This window comes from Pelodiscus sinensis, chromosome 6 (assembly GCF_052426305.1).
Source record: "Pelodiscus sinensis isolate ZL-2025 chromosome 6, ASM5242630v1, whole genome shotgun sequence".
Taxonomy (NCBI): domain Eukaryota; kingdom Metazoa; phylum Chordata; order Testudines; family Trionychidae; genus Pelodiscus; species Pelodiscus sinensis.
In genome coordinates this window covers 92,145,693-92,160,741 of record NC_143057.1, presented here as the reverse complement: position 1 = coordinate 92,160,741, position 15,049 = coordinate 92,145,693, and the positions used below count along the sequence as shown (strand labels likewise).

The 15,049-nt window shown below is 41.7% G+C and overlaps 1 protein-coding gene across 2 annotated transcripts in view; it reads left to right on the top strand.

The window, feature by feature from the left end:
• RGS7BP (regulator of G protein signaling 7 binding protein) overlaps window positions 1-15,049 on the top strand; it is a 75,599-nt gene that overhangs the window by 42,737 nt on the left and 17,813 nt on the right. Inside the window, exons 1-2 of one of the 2 annotated variants that reach the window (XM_006116999.4) lie at window positions 6,855-6,941; window positions 7,607-7,737. In XM_006116999.4, coding sequence (XP_006117061.2) covers window positions 7,674-7,737 — 64 coding nt within the window. In that variant the 5' untranslated portion in view covers window positions 6,855-6,941; window positions 7,607-7,673. Of the gene's footprint in view, window positions 1-6,854; window positions 6,942-7,606; window positions 7,738-15,049 lie in introns of those variants that run through there. The other variant, XM_006116997.5, reaches the window with a different exon arrangement.

The following is a 15,049-nucleotide window of genomic DNA, read 5'->3' as shown; positions in this document are numbered from 1 at the left end:
AGAGTTATGTGACCAGTTCCAAGGGTCACCAGCAAGAGTTCTGAGGACAACCAATGTTACACAGACCACAGTTTGAAAACTATGCTTTAAACAGTACTTTGCATCACCCTCAGATTCTGTCATATTGCTCTATTGGTTATTGTGCTCAGTATAGTAGAATCCACTGTTAGCCCAGATACAGCAAAACTCCATTCATTTTTTTCTTTGTGTCGTGAGTGGTATTTCACTCGACATATTATATAAATAGATGCATGTAGGTCCTTCCATGTATTTTTAGACACATGTACAACACTACCCAGAAATTTGATGTTTTAATTTTTTTAATCTGATGATATCAGAGATAACTAAATCAGTATCAGTTCTAAACTTTCCCACCGATTCACCTTGGGGATGAGCCGCTTAAAACATTTTAATTGCATTTAAACATAATCTTTTAAAAATTACATTTGGAAAGAATGCTGCTTAGTCAGTATAGTGAAAAAACAAGTCATGCTCAGCCCAGTCACCATCATGGCCGCTAACTCAATTGTTATAATAAGACTTCAACACAATGAAGGCTAGGATGTTCGAAAGAAATCTCAGAAAGATAGGTTCTCAACTCCAATTGAAATTCAGTACAAATTAGGTGGGATAAGAGGAAAGTTGCTCTCATAGATCACTAACTGGTTAAAAGATAGGAAACAAAGGGTAGAAATATATGGTCAATTTTCTGAATAGAGAGAAGTAAAAGAGTGGATTTTCAAAGCACCTTAAGGGAATTAAATTTCCTCATGAAAACAAGGCTCAGACAAAGCTAACCCCTGTGCAGAGGGCAAGCACAAGGCCTGTATATCACTTAAACCAAATCTAAATCTCCTAAATAAGTTCAAACAGGTATTAAGTTGTAAGGATGTCAAAATGCGATTATCTGGCTAATCATATAGTCAATGCAATTTGTAATCGACCATACAATTAATCGATAAGCGCTACTCTGCAGAGCCGCAGTGAGGGGGTAGCTCCATGAGCCTACTCAAGCTGGGCCTGAGCAGTCCTGGCTCGTGCCGGCTCCAGAGCCACCTGCACTGTGACACAGCATTTTTAATGTAATAAAAGCCTCTCGGTTCTTACTATATTTAATATGCAGAGGCAAAGCGATCAGCACAAGCCAGGACTGCTTAGTCTCAGCTCACGCTGGAGCCCCTGTTCATGGCAGCCAGCCCCAGCCACCACAAACGGGTTGCTTGGCGGCAACAGCCCCTGTCTGCGGTGGGGGGGAGCAGCTCCCCGCTGAGATCTCTGTGAAAAGGGACTGCTTCGCAGCAGCATTTCCCCCTCTTTTGTCTCCCCTCTCCCCCGCTGCCTCTGATAGAAGGAGGAGGGCAGGTGCCAGCCCAGAGATAGTGTTGAGGGAAACTGGATTTTAAGCCGGCTCCTCCCAGCACCAGCTCTTGTCCCCCCCACCCCTTGCTGCCTCTCATAGAGTCGCTACTCAACTATCCAATAAGCATTTTCTTATAGGACAGTCGAGTAGTCGCTTACATCCCTATTAAGTTCTGCACATGCCTTGTGCTGAGCCTCTTGGTGAATTTAATTCTGTTGGGACTAACCATTACCAACTGCTCGAGCATTCAATTCATTGATTGGCAATCCCTCACTTCAAGGACTTGCCTTTACCATGGCTGTATTTATGGGTCCTGAAACAAATCTGCTCTAGCATGGTTACCCCTCGGCTCATCCCTTCTCAAAAGCCTGCAGAACAGATAGAGCATAGTCTGTTGATTTTTCAGGACACATTCAAGAAGGCTTATCAGTCCAAGAGAGTTCCACAAATTATTTCCTCCCGTCCCCTGTACAGTCTGCAGCACTAGTCCCTTGGATTAAAGTAGTGATCACCTATCAGATATGTTCTTAAGTTCTGTGTTCCTATGAGGTTATTTATGCCCTCTCCTTATCTGCTTTGGCTGTGTAAAGAATTTGCCACTGCCTATGGGGAGAGGAATTAATTATTCCTGGCTCTCAGTTGTGTTACAGTAGCTCACAGCAAGGAGAGAAGAGGAGCTGTTTTTTCTTTGTCTCATTGGGGAAGAGATTCCTAGAGCTGAAGGATGCTAAGAAGGATGGCTTTCTTTTGCTGTATAACTCTACCAACAACAAGCTTTCTGATAGTATATTCATTGAATTATAAAAGCTCTTTTGGGATATTAAAATGCATTTAAAGGGAAAAAATAGCTGAACAGGAAGCTGAAAAGTACTATTTATGAGGGAATAGTTTACATAAATAAAAGCCATTGCTACCTTTTAAACAAAGACCAGTTTACTATGTACTTATTCACTGATACAATTGTAAAATGAATTTTACACCAATCCTTCCTTAGTTGTAAAATAGCTCCTAAACGATCATTGTGTATACATTACATTAGGTACCTATTGTCTCTTATATCACACATTTTTATAGTGAGTTTAAGGGGAATAATCAAAGGCTGTGTCAGCTGACCTCACGGCAAGGCCAAAGAAGATTGTGGAACAAAACCAAACTGAGCTGACTACATTGAAGAGGGTTTTTAAGAACCGTACAAAGGATGATCCAGGAAACTGGGTTACAGTGAAACCACCCAGGGATAGTAAAGGACATTTTTTAATAGTTGGAATCTGAGGGTCAAATTCAGCCCTCCTGGTCTGTGACTTCCATTGAAGTAAATGGGAGCTACATACATACATTTGAGAGCATATTGGGTCTGAAAACACTTGGAATCCGTTCAAAGACAGTATATAATAGAGCATTACAGTAATTGAGCAACAGGTCAGCATGAGACTAAGTTAACAGGGGTCATAGTGTGGAAATAATTAGATGTTACTGTAGAAACGGGGCCAAATTGTGTTCTTCAATGTCACTTCTTTCGAAACTGAACAAAATCATGAAATGGCAAGAGTACTACAATAAACACTTTTGACAGATGATCATTTTCATTGCAGAAATTTTAGATAAAATAGATGATTACCATCCAGTTCTTCTGTCTGTTTCATTCCAAATGTTAGAAAGTGTAAATGAGTAAGAGTAGTATTGTACCTAAAATTTTTGGGGTCATAGTTGTTATGGAAACCATGCTTACAATACTATACAAGTAACTATACGTACTTACAATAATCAGTGTCTCCCACTCTGGATTTGTATTGATATAAATGAGAGCAAAATTTAGCCTTTGGTCTACCTATACATGATAAATAGTATTCAAAGGATAAGTTTGGGTCAGAAAGCACAATTCAATCATTTTAATATATACAGTGACTCTTTTCTAAATAAAATTTTTTTGCATTACTCAGACACTTAAGAATTTATAAGAGTAAACAGAATCAGCTAAAATGTCTGTAATTGCTTTTTCTCATTTCTTTTGTAGCTTGTGGATTTTAATGTAGTACTTTAATTAGATTAAGAGTGTCCCTTCTTGTGAAAAATTTATATTGTAATATGCATACTTTTTAACTTCTACCATCATGACAATTATAAATAAGATCAGTTTTAAGGGTGGTTCAATATCTCCCCTTCTCAGAGGCCAAACACTATATGAGAAATGTATCATTTTCTCATCCAATCTCCAGTTACTCACCTTTGTTTAAATGACAGACATAAAAAGAGAGACATTGATTATTGTAAATATAGTTTCCATAGCAACTATGACCCCAAAAATTTTAGGCACAATTCTCCTCTTACTCATTTATACTTTCTAATACTTGGAATAAAACAGACAAAAGAAATGTATGATAATAATCTATTTTATCTAAAATGCTGCAATGAAAACAATCAGTCAAAAGTGTTTACTCTAGTACTCTTGCCAGTTCATGTTTTTGTCATTTGAAAAGCCATTGATCTTAACAGGAAGCAATACGTGTCCAATCAGGAAAATACAGGGATTGCAATTGTGGAAGGTGAAGTGAGGAAAATCTTCTAGTGCCTCATTCCTATACAGTGGTGCTATCTTGAAGTAGTAATATCAAACACTAAATATATGTTTCCTATCAGAAGCATCCCCACTATAAAAATTGTTCCCCATCATATCTTTGCACGTTTATGCAAAGGCCAGGCACAGTCCCTCCTAGTGTTGCATTGTCAACATGCCATGCAATTTTACACATGAGAAGATAGATGGCATGGCAGAGAATGTGAGCAAACCAAAAGATGGGACAAATTAGCGTAGTAAAAGCCTGTGGAAAATCTAAACAAATACCGGCTGATGCCTAACATATTTATCAAAGGAGAAAAATAACTGTGACAATGAGCCAACGTACAAGCATAAAAAATATTGCAATTTCAGAAACACTGCTGTGCCACATTTCAGAATTATGTAAATTAGATTAGATGACCAAGAAGGTCCTTTCCATTCAACCTACCTAGACTGTTTTCTTCAGTAAAGCTTGTAAGACTCAAACGCTGCTCTTAGACTGTATTTAGTCCCCATTGTAGCTTTAAGTCCACTCCTATAACAGCACCTTGCACAGAACTAAGTCACTGAGAGTTTGACATTCAGAGCAGCTACAACGTTAGAGCCAATGCTGGTCTCATTTAGGCCTAGTGTACACTAGGACTTTACATTGACTTTAGCCCCATATGTTCTATTTTTTAAGTGATGCATCCACACTACGAAAATTATTGCATCAACCTTAAGGACTACAGAAGTCGATTGAAGTACTCCTGCTTTTCATAAGTAATAATGCAATTCCCGACCTTGCATGGTCAAATTTATGGTAGTGTAGATGCAGTGTTGTGGAAAGTCATCTCTATTAGCCTCCAGGAGGCCTCCTGCAATTTCCCATTCTGAATGCTCTGGCCCGAATTTATTCCTCTACTGTTCTCTCAGTAAGCTCAAAAAGGCCTGAGAATAGAAGAAGGACTTCTCTTGTGTGGCCAGCATTGTGAGCCCATTCGTGAGTGAGCACCAGATCACAGCACGTGGGAAGAGGACGTCAAGCAATCTGACCAACAGTGTGAGGGTTATTCCCAGGAATACTGCCAGCATAATGATCTTCACCACCCTCTCTCTCAGCTTCTAGTGCAGGAGGCTTTCATGGGCTGTCTCTGCATTACAGCCTGGTGATCCCTTGCTGCCAAAACAGCCCTTTGGTGGTATGGGAAACTACATATAACTTAGAGCAACCTCAGAGATGTTCTAAGTTATAAAAGGGAGTAGAAAGATGTAGAAAGATTCCCACATATTTTCCCAGAACTGGAAGGGGGGGACCACAACAATGGCATTGAGCCTTCTTTTCCTCTATCCCTGCTTCTTAACTGCAATGCATGGGTCTTGCTCATAGCAAAGGGTGTAGCCCACCCTGTTTGAAATGTATTGATTATAATACTCAACAGTAACATGATGCTTTACATTTCAGAGTTCTGTACAAACTTTATTAGAGTCCTTTGAATGTTCTGATGTGCTTTGGAAGTGCCCCATCCTTCAGGATGCTGAAGCTTTCTCTCCCTCATGCACCTGCTCCTTGAGCTCATACTCAGATGGGCCCCTTGCCTACTTCATTTCTGATGCCATTTGATGTGAAATGAAGCCTTGGGGACCATGGAGAGAGCATTCCCTGTGCCAAGTACAAGAACTCGGGTTTTGTGGGCCTTGCACAGGGTATTCCCTTGAGACACTTTGAGACACTCTTCCAATGCATACATGTAGGAGGACCAATCACAATCTGACCCTCTTTGTTTTCTTAGGCTCAGAGTGCATGTGTGCATGAGTCCTTTTGATATCATTGAAGTCAATGGGGAAAAATGCACATGGATTGAAGATAGAATTTGGCCTTTAAATTGTTAGAACTGACAGGAAATCTCACATTCCAAATAGAGAGTTCACTTAAAAAGTATAACATGCATGTACACTGGCCTGGGAGAATGCTATTATTTGTAATGCTAAATGATTTCAAGGTTCAAATCCCACAAAAACTCTGAGAAAGGTTATTTCTCCCCTCATCCTTTTCCCCAGGAAATATGTTAATAAATTGGAGAGAGTTCAGAGAAGAGCTATAAGAATGATTAAAGGCTTGGGAAACTTACCTTGGTGACTGAACTCTGAGCGAATCTATTTAGGTTAACAAAGAGAAGGTGAATGAGTGACTTGGTTACAATCTACAAGTACCTCTTTGAAGAACACAACTTGGATAGTGGGCTCTTCATTGTAGTGTACAAAGGATCCGGTGTCTGGAAGTTGAAGCTAGGCAGATTCAGGCTGGAAGTAGCAGTTTAACAATGAGAATAATTAACCATTGTAACAACTTGATTAGGGGGTAATAGATTTTCTGTCATTGGCAATTATTAAATCAAGAATAGATGTCATTCTAAAAGCCACGCTCTAGGTCAAACAGTAATTAATTCGAAGTCTTATGGCTTATACAGAAGGTCAGATGATCAAAATGGTTCCTTTTGGCCTTCTAATCTAGAAATCAATGTTAATTTGAACTGTACTTGTTGGTATCAAATCAGGACAAACTGCTGGGATTTTGCTTAGAAATTGTGAGCTTCTCTGTTCACAGTAAAAACATTCAGCTCACAATTAGATAAGCATCAATGACTGCTTAGGTTCTTGCCATAGAGTACCCATTTGACTGGGTTAAATGAGCATTGTTCGCTGTAGGTCTCAAAACACTTCAATCTTGATTGATGTTAAGACATGATTTGAGCTTAGCAGCAGAAGTAGCAGAGTTGCAAATCATTTATCAAGTTAGTTGCTTCAGTTCCCTTGAGAAACCCCACACATTTAATTTTATTTCAGCATAAGAGGCTCTGTAGAATTATCCATTTAGCTACAGGAAATTACACATCTTTAAACAATGCTGGCACATTTTTCTGTTGTTAAAACTTGATTTATAATATCCCTGCTCTAGAAATCTAGAGACATGCTATGAAATGGAGCCAGCCCCGTATTACTGATTTTCAGAAGTGCCTTTAGTCTCACCATTTATTCAGTAAAGTAAGTGTTTATCTGTTTTACAATCCAATTTTCTATTTTATTTGTCTTTCTTTTGCTAAAATCCTAAATCCTTGACTTGAACAACCACTGTTTACTTAAAAACACTGGTGGCAAAGGTGATTGTGACCCCACCTCTCAAACTTGGCTGAGAAAATCTTGTCTTTGGGAGAGTCATCACATGAACATTTGAGCTCGTTAAAAAAAAAAGTTTTTCTGCTTACGTACTGTTGTGACCTTATAAATGTGGGATTTGGATGTCCAATATGGCACCCAGGTTTGAAAATAGATCTCAGTATGTGGCACAATTATTTTATTTCTGTTGTAAAGAGTAAATTAGAGGATGCACTCAGTTTGAAAATTAGTGAGGGGACTTTTGTAGTCCTAGTCATTGTTTCTACAATTATTATGATGAAGATGCTGCTCAAAAGCACCTTTTACAAAAGACCTATAAGCTCCAGACCGCTCCACGTTACAATGGTGCCTAATCAGATAACTAACATTTTAAACACAGAGAAAAACAAATTGAAAAAAATAATGTGGAAATCATGTAATTATTTTAAATAATTTTTTCTAGAAACAACCATTTTCCCCTAGATTTTCCAGACAGCTGAAGAATGTATTAAACAAGTCTATTTTAAGTACAGTTTTCTTCTTTTTTGTTGCAGCCCAGAAGATGGAGAGATTCATCCTGAAATCTGTAGACTATACATTCAGTTGCAGTGTTGCTTAGAAATGTACACAACAGAGATGCTCAAGTCCATATGCCTGCTAGGATCCCTCCAGTTTCATCGGAAAGGTACTGAATTACACAAACACATCACAGACACTAACCTTCAGAACTGATCTTTTTTTAAGCTTTCCTTGGGTACCTGTGCAATATGAACAACACTAAATTCCCAGTTGGTCTGTACAGTTGAGGAATTCACATAAGCTGTGGTTCTACCATGATGTCACTATTTTTATAAACGTATTAGTGAAAGCTTTGTTATCTGGCACTTTGTTAACTGGAAAACTTTGTTAACCGGAAAACTTTGTTAACCGACATTGCTGCACTGCCAGCTGACATCATCAGCAGGACTTTCCTTCTCCCCCTCCCCCAGCCTGCCTCTGGTACTGCTGGATGATGTCATTAGTAGGCACCTCCTTTCGAGCTCAGCATGCCTCAAGCTGCCTAACCCTTTGCTTGAGTGTCCAGCACATTCAATTAACTGGCAGCTGCCATTCCCCATGAATGCTGAATCACAAAGCTTTCATTGTACTGCTATTTAAGAGCTTGGCATTGGAATAATATTTGACCCCCAACTCCCACATGGAATGTTTTAGCTCCTTGTACCAGTTATTCAGATAATCACTGAACACTGTACATTTGTTGGAGTAAATAAGGCAGAATGGTGGGTTCTGAAAAAAATGTATTCAAAAGAATGAACATGTTTCATTTCAGGCTACGTTGACAGTCTGAGCTGCCTTGATTCCTCATGGAGTAGTATATCAGGTGCTTTAGGCCCCGACTTGCCTCCATAAGCTGGACTCTATCTCCCCATCATGGTCATGAGACTCTCAAGATGCACCACAGCTGTTCAAACAGAGGATTTCAGGGAACATTTAGTTGACCCAGAGCCCAGCTAATAGAGGAGAATGGGCACATAAGGCACCCAAATCACAACTTCCATGAGGCACAGTAAGATACACTGATGTTGAACTACCCCTAAATTAAACATTCTGATTCTGTTCAAAATGCCAGAATGCTTAGATCATGGATTGGCCCAAATCAAAAATGAAATTTTGTTTTGGTTTTCCTAATGTTTAAAAACAACTACTTTTGGCAAAAATCAACATTTTCCTATTTAAAATTGTGGTTCTAATGGAAATTGCATTTTTTATTAAAAGTTTAGATGGAAAAATTTTGGCCAGCTCTACCAGTTTACAAGATGATGAAAGCAAAGGACCTCCTGCACATCTCTCAAGGAATTTACTACAGGAACCATCTGAAACATTTGTAAAATGATCCTTATAATAGCTTCAGTTCTCACTTTACGCAAAGTGAACTTTCAAAGATCAGCTGTTACAATATGACAAAGGGAGAATCTTGATATAATACTATATATCCTTCTTGCATTAGTACCTCTATACTCTAATTGCACCTTGACATACCCATAAGTGCTGTTTTCTTGGGGTGGAAAGGCTTATGAGTGCCAACTCATGCAACTAGTCCTGTTCATTTGAAAGGCATGAAAGAATGTTAGCAGTTGTGAGAAGCTGCACAGTTACAAAACTAAAGGAGATGTTTAAAACTCTTAACACCTATAGTTAACACTATAGTCTAACACTTTCCATTTTCAGTCCCTATTTTCAGATGTTCTAACTTTGCTAATTTCATTCAACCCGATTATCCATATTTCCTTTTTATTTATTTTAAAAATGTCAGTAAAACCAGTTTTGTCATTTCGAAGAACGAAGTTTGGCAATCTGCCTAATTTTTCCTATGTTATATAATTCTCAAATGTTTCTTTGAAGAGCTCTAATCTGTCCATTGCTTTGGAACATGGATGTGACCTTGATAGGGGGACAGTGCCAGGATTAGATAAGTTCCTTTTGCTCTCACAAGGTAAATCCAAACAACTATGGCTGAGTTATAATCCTCTGAAAAACATTAATTGTACATACTCAGTAGAGCTTTATAAGAGGCTGTCTGCTTGGATCATCACACATTCCATCTGCACTGAGCATACTCCCACACAACTCTGACATGCCAATGGCACTGAGCATTTGCCACAGTCTCACTCAGATGCCTTCACAGTAAGTGCAGATCTATAGCTCCAGACACAGCAGTACTCCCTCTCACTTGGTCCTAAGAAGACTGTGCTGGACTGGAAGCCAGGAGAAGGCCTTCTGCTGGCTAGTGTTAATAAGCATTACTTCACAGCCCTTGCTTATTACTAAACAAGGCCTCATACCTTCTTCTACTCCAAGAGACTCTCAGAAGTAATTTCTCAGTCTCACAAATGGGCTGGCAGTTTGTGCAAGGTTATTTCTGGCAGAGATGGCAGTGACCCTTTTTCTGCACTTTAGCACATCCTCATAAGCTAAACCACCACTCAGGCTGCATGCACTCAGTGGGACACCCCCACGAAGCCACTGTGCAAGAACAGGATGTTGGCAGAAATGTAGAAACTAGCCTGGCCAGGTTCTGTTGCCCAGCACAGGCCATAGAGGATCACCTAATGCGAAAGCCAGCTTGATCATGCTTGAGCCTGGCTGTGCTGTCTTTAATTACTAAATGCCACCCCTCTCCAGAGCCAGAAATAGGAGCCAGTAATCCCAGTTCCTGCCTCTCTGCTGCTGTCTGTACTAGACAAATTCAGAATGGAAGTAGGGCATCATTTTTAACAGTGAGGGTGATTAACCATTAGGACAATTTACTAAGGGTCAAATTGGATTCTCCATCACTTTTAGTTGTGGGTTTTTTTAGTAAAAGTCATGCTCAGGTTACAAGCAGTAAACAACAATTCACATCCTGTGACCTGTGCATGAATTGTACTATATACCTCTGACTAAATCTTGGATGTGCTGGGGCAGTGGGCAGCCCAGAGGTGCTATGAGTTGTCTAGGTAGAGTGCACGGTGGCTCGCAGCTGCCCCAGAAGCAGTCTGTGCAGCTGGCCCAGGGACCTCCCAAGTGGCTCACGCAGCCCCCAGGCCAGCTAAAGCAGCTGCTGTGGAAGTCAGAGGTCCTGGAATCTGTGACTTGTGTGGCCTCCATGACAGACTCACACTTTCATCCATCACTGACCAAGATTAGGTTTTTACTAAAAGCTATGCTCTGGAAGTTTTTAGGACAGGCTATCAGGCTGGATGCTTACAGAGGTCACTTTTGAGCTTGAAGTCTATTAAAATAGTTTTGTAAATTATTGAAAAAGCATGTGTGTTCTGTCTCTGTGTTTCTGCCAGGTCACAGACTAGAACTTTGCATTGAGTTACCAGTTATCTTTTAGTTCAAGTGTTAAATCTCTTCAAAACACGCAGCTACATTTTGACTACTTTGATATCAAAGAGAGCTGCCGACTCTTTAATACATTTAAAAGGCAGAGCCGCAGTGCGGTTAGCTCCTGGGGCCAGGAACAAACCCTACTGCGGCTCCCGGCTTATTGCCTAATCAACTAGTTGAGGGAAAATCCATCGACTAGTTGATTAGTTGATTAGGCTAAATATAATATCCTAATCCATGTCCAACTATAGGATGTAGCTAATGTGGAAATCCTTTTTATTCACTCAGGGTATGTCTACACTACAGTGTTATTTCGAAATACCTTATTTTGAAATAGTTATTTCGAAATAGCTTATTTCGAATTAATGCATCTAAACACAAACTGCATTTTGAAATAGCATTTTTCTATTTCGAAATAGTGTGTCCACACTGAGTGGACTCTGAATCTCATTTAAAGCTGGCCGGAACCAGTTCCAGCAGGGCACCAGGTCAGGACTTACTGTGTGGGGCTGCTGCCTGAGGCTATCTGAGGTCTGTGCTTAAAGGGACCCCCCCTCCCCCCGGAAAGCCAGTTCTCAGGTTTCCCTGCTTGCTTGTCTACCTCAATGAGGGACAGCAAAGCATTTTGTCTCTGCGTGCTCTGGTTGCCTTCACTCGGGACACCACAGCACTTTGCAACATGGAGCCAGAGCCTCCCCTGGGCACTCTGGTGCTTCTATTGGACGTGTTGCTGCGAGCCTGGTTGCACTTTCTGCAGGCTGCTATCCAGGAGGTCCATCGGGGGCTGTCAGTATCCAGGAGGCCCTGTGGGAGACCTTCCACCCTGAGGAGCACTAAGGGTACATCTAGATTACATGCCTCTGCAGACAGAGGCATGTAAAATAGGCTACCCAACATAGTCAATGAAACCAGAATTTAAATATACCGAGCTTCATTAAAATAAAAATGGCCACCGCACTGTGCCGGCTCAGCTGATCATCAGCACAGCGCGCGAGTCAAGACGTGGATCAGTCGACAGGGAAGGCCTTTGTCAACTGGTCCCTTGTGCCTCATGAAATGAGGTTTACAGGAGCGGTCAACAAAGGCGTTCCCTGTCGATCGAGCCAGCACAGCACAGCGGCCATTTTTATTGTAATGAAGCTGGGGATATTTAAATCCCCGCTTCATTGACTATGTCAGGTAGCCTTCTTTACATGCCTCTGTTGGCAGAGGCATGTAATCTAGACATACCCTAAAAGCCTCCCTGATCTGCCCCACTGTGGGCTTGTGCCTCATTCCTCCCACATGTTCTTCCACTTACCCCTCCCTAGCCTCCCTTCCTGATGTCAAATAAAATACATGTATTTTCATGAACACAAACTCTCTTTATTTCACAAAACTGTGGGGAAGGGAATGAAACTTTGGTGAGACTGGGGAAAGGAGGTGGTAGAGGGGAGAAGAGAAGGTGGGAGAGGGGAGGGGGAAACCTCGGAGGAGGGAGCTGGAAGGGAGAAGAAGGGGAAGGGGAAGCTCAGGGTTCAGGGTTGGGGGTCTCACCGGACCAACTTGATAGTCATGTAAACCTGCACCTAGGTTTCCAGGTGGCCTTTGGTGGCCAGGCTGGCAGCTATCCTGCCATAGACAGCCACGTTCCTCCATCCAGTGCAGAGATTATGGACATTGGGGGCATCCCCCCAAACCTGAATAAGGTCCATGATCTCCACCCTGGACCGGGAAGGCGCCCGCCTTCTCCGGGCCCTGGCAGGCTCCTGGAAGCTGGCAGACTGCTCCTGGGGAGTGATAGAGGGCTGGCTGCCAGTGGCTTGCTGGCTCATGTTTTGAGACCACTGGGTCAGGGGCAGTGACTGCTGGCTCTGGGCTGGCAGGCTTGGAGCTGGCACAGGCACTGTGGCCAGAGTCTACCCCTTTAAGGGCTCTGGGGAGGGGAGGAGGGAGAGAAGTGTTTTTGTTTGAGGCTGGAGTGACCACAGGGCACCCTGGGAAGGCTGGAGCCCCCCTATTTCAAAATAAGTGTCTACACAGCACTTATTTTGAAATAGCTATTTCGAATTTGGCATTATTCCTTGTGGAATGAGGTTTACCAAATTCGAAATAAGTGCTCTGCTAGTTTGAATTTATTTTGAAATAGCATTTTGGCTGTGTAGATGCTAGGAAAGGTATTTCAAAATAATGGCTGTTATTTCGAAATAAATTTTTCTGTATAGACATACCCTCACAGAGTAAGAGGTTTCTGATTGATGAACGCTTATTTTTAGACATATAGCTATTCATAAAATATTGCATTCCAGAAATAACTAAAACCTCTTAGGTAGTTTATACATACTTTTGCACAGCTAGATATTTAGGAGTGAGCAATGGTGGAACTTCTCAGATAGAAGGATAACTATTCCCACCCCAAAAATAACAGCACAAACAATATGAGTTACAGAATTAATAGAGTCATAGTGTACAAAGATACTGGAGCTACCAAAGCATGTTTTTTTCCTTAAAACTACATGACAGATTGTACTGTACAAAAGCTGTCATTAATAGTTTATTCTGAGGATTTGAAAGCCTAGGGAGGCGCAGTAGTCTGTTGTTGAATGCAGACATTTTTTGCACTATAGTGGTTATTTTAAAGTCAGCATTTATCAAGTTACAACATAGTGGTACTTGACGTAGTGCAATTATGTTGTAACCTAAGCATAGGGAAAATCACGTATTATGTGTCACATCCTGTTTCATGTGCCACACATTTTGTCGCATCCTGACTTAACAGTGACTACAATCATTTGCCTCCAAGCTTCAAGAGCAAGTATTGGAATATTTAATAAATAAAACTACTTTTAGTTATACCTAGGAGAGGTGGAGAAGTGAGATGTTTGGTATTAGCTAATAAAATACGTTGAGAATACTTCATTTTCATCCTAGTTTCTGAGGCAATGTAAAGAAATGGGTAAGTATCATCGCAGGATTACAGATAGAGAAACTACAGGTTTAATATCTTGCCCAAGATCACTCGTACAGTCAAAGGCTGAACTCAGACTAGAGCTCAAGTTTCCCACTTCCTACTGCCCGTTAAACAACTCTAGTCAGAGGGGAGAGTTTTCTGTCACTGCAGCCTTATTCCCTCAGGGTACGTCTACACTACAGCGCTAGTTCGAACTAGCTTAGTTCGAATTAGTTAATTCGAACTAAGCTAATTCGAACTAACGCGTCTAGAACTAAAAACTAGTTCAAATTAGCGTTTTGCTAATTCGAACTAGCAAGTCCACATTGAGTGGACTCTGAACAGGGCTTAAGGATGGCCGGAAGCAGTGCCGGCAGGGCATCAGAGGAGGACTTAGAGCGTGGAGATGCTGTCTCAGGCTAGCCGAGGGCTGCGCTTAAAGGGTCCCGACCCCCACCCCGGACAGACAGTTCTAAGGGGTGCACCGCTTGCAAAGAAGTCCTGGCTTGGAGTTCCCGGAGTACCCACACTGGGCACATCACACCACTCGGCCATCAGCCCGGCTGCACTTGCCGCAGGCTGCCATCTGGGGAGAGAGGGTAATTGGGGGGCTGCAGGAGAGCTTCCACCCCCAGAAGCCCGCAGAGCCAGCCCAGTCCTCCCCATCGGGGGCTCGTACCCCATTCCTCCCTCACCTCCTTCCACTTACCCTTCCCTAGCCCCCCTTCTTATTGATGTACAAAATAAAGATAACGTTTCTTCCAACATTGACTCTGTCTTTATTGAACAAAACTGGGGGACACTGGGAAAAGGAGGTGGGAGAGGGGAAGAGAAAGGCTGGGAGAAGGGAGGGCAACTAACATGATCAGGGGTTGGGAACAGGTCCCAGATGAAGAAAGGCTACAGAGACTGGGACTGTTCAGCTTAGAAAAGAGGAGACGGGGGGGGGGGGACAGGATAGAGGTCTCTAGAAGCAGGAGTTGGGTGGAGAGGGTGCATTCAGAAAAGTTCTTCCTGAGTTCCCATAAAGAAGGACTAGAGGACACCAAAGGAAAGGAATGGGTAGCAGGCTTCAAACTAGTAACAGAAAGTTGTTCTTGACAAAGCAAATAGTTAACCTGCGGAACTCCTTGCTGCAGGAGGCTGTGAAGGCTACAACTAGAACAGAGTTGAAAGGGAAGTGAGATCAAGTCAT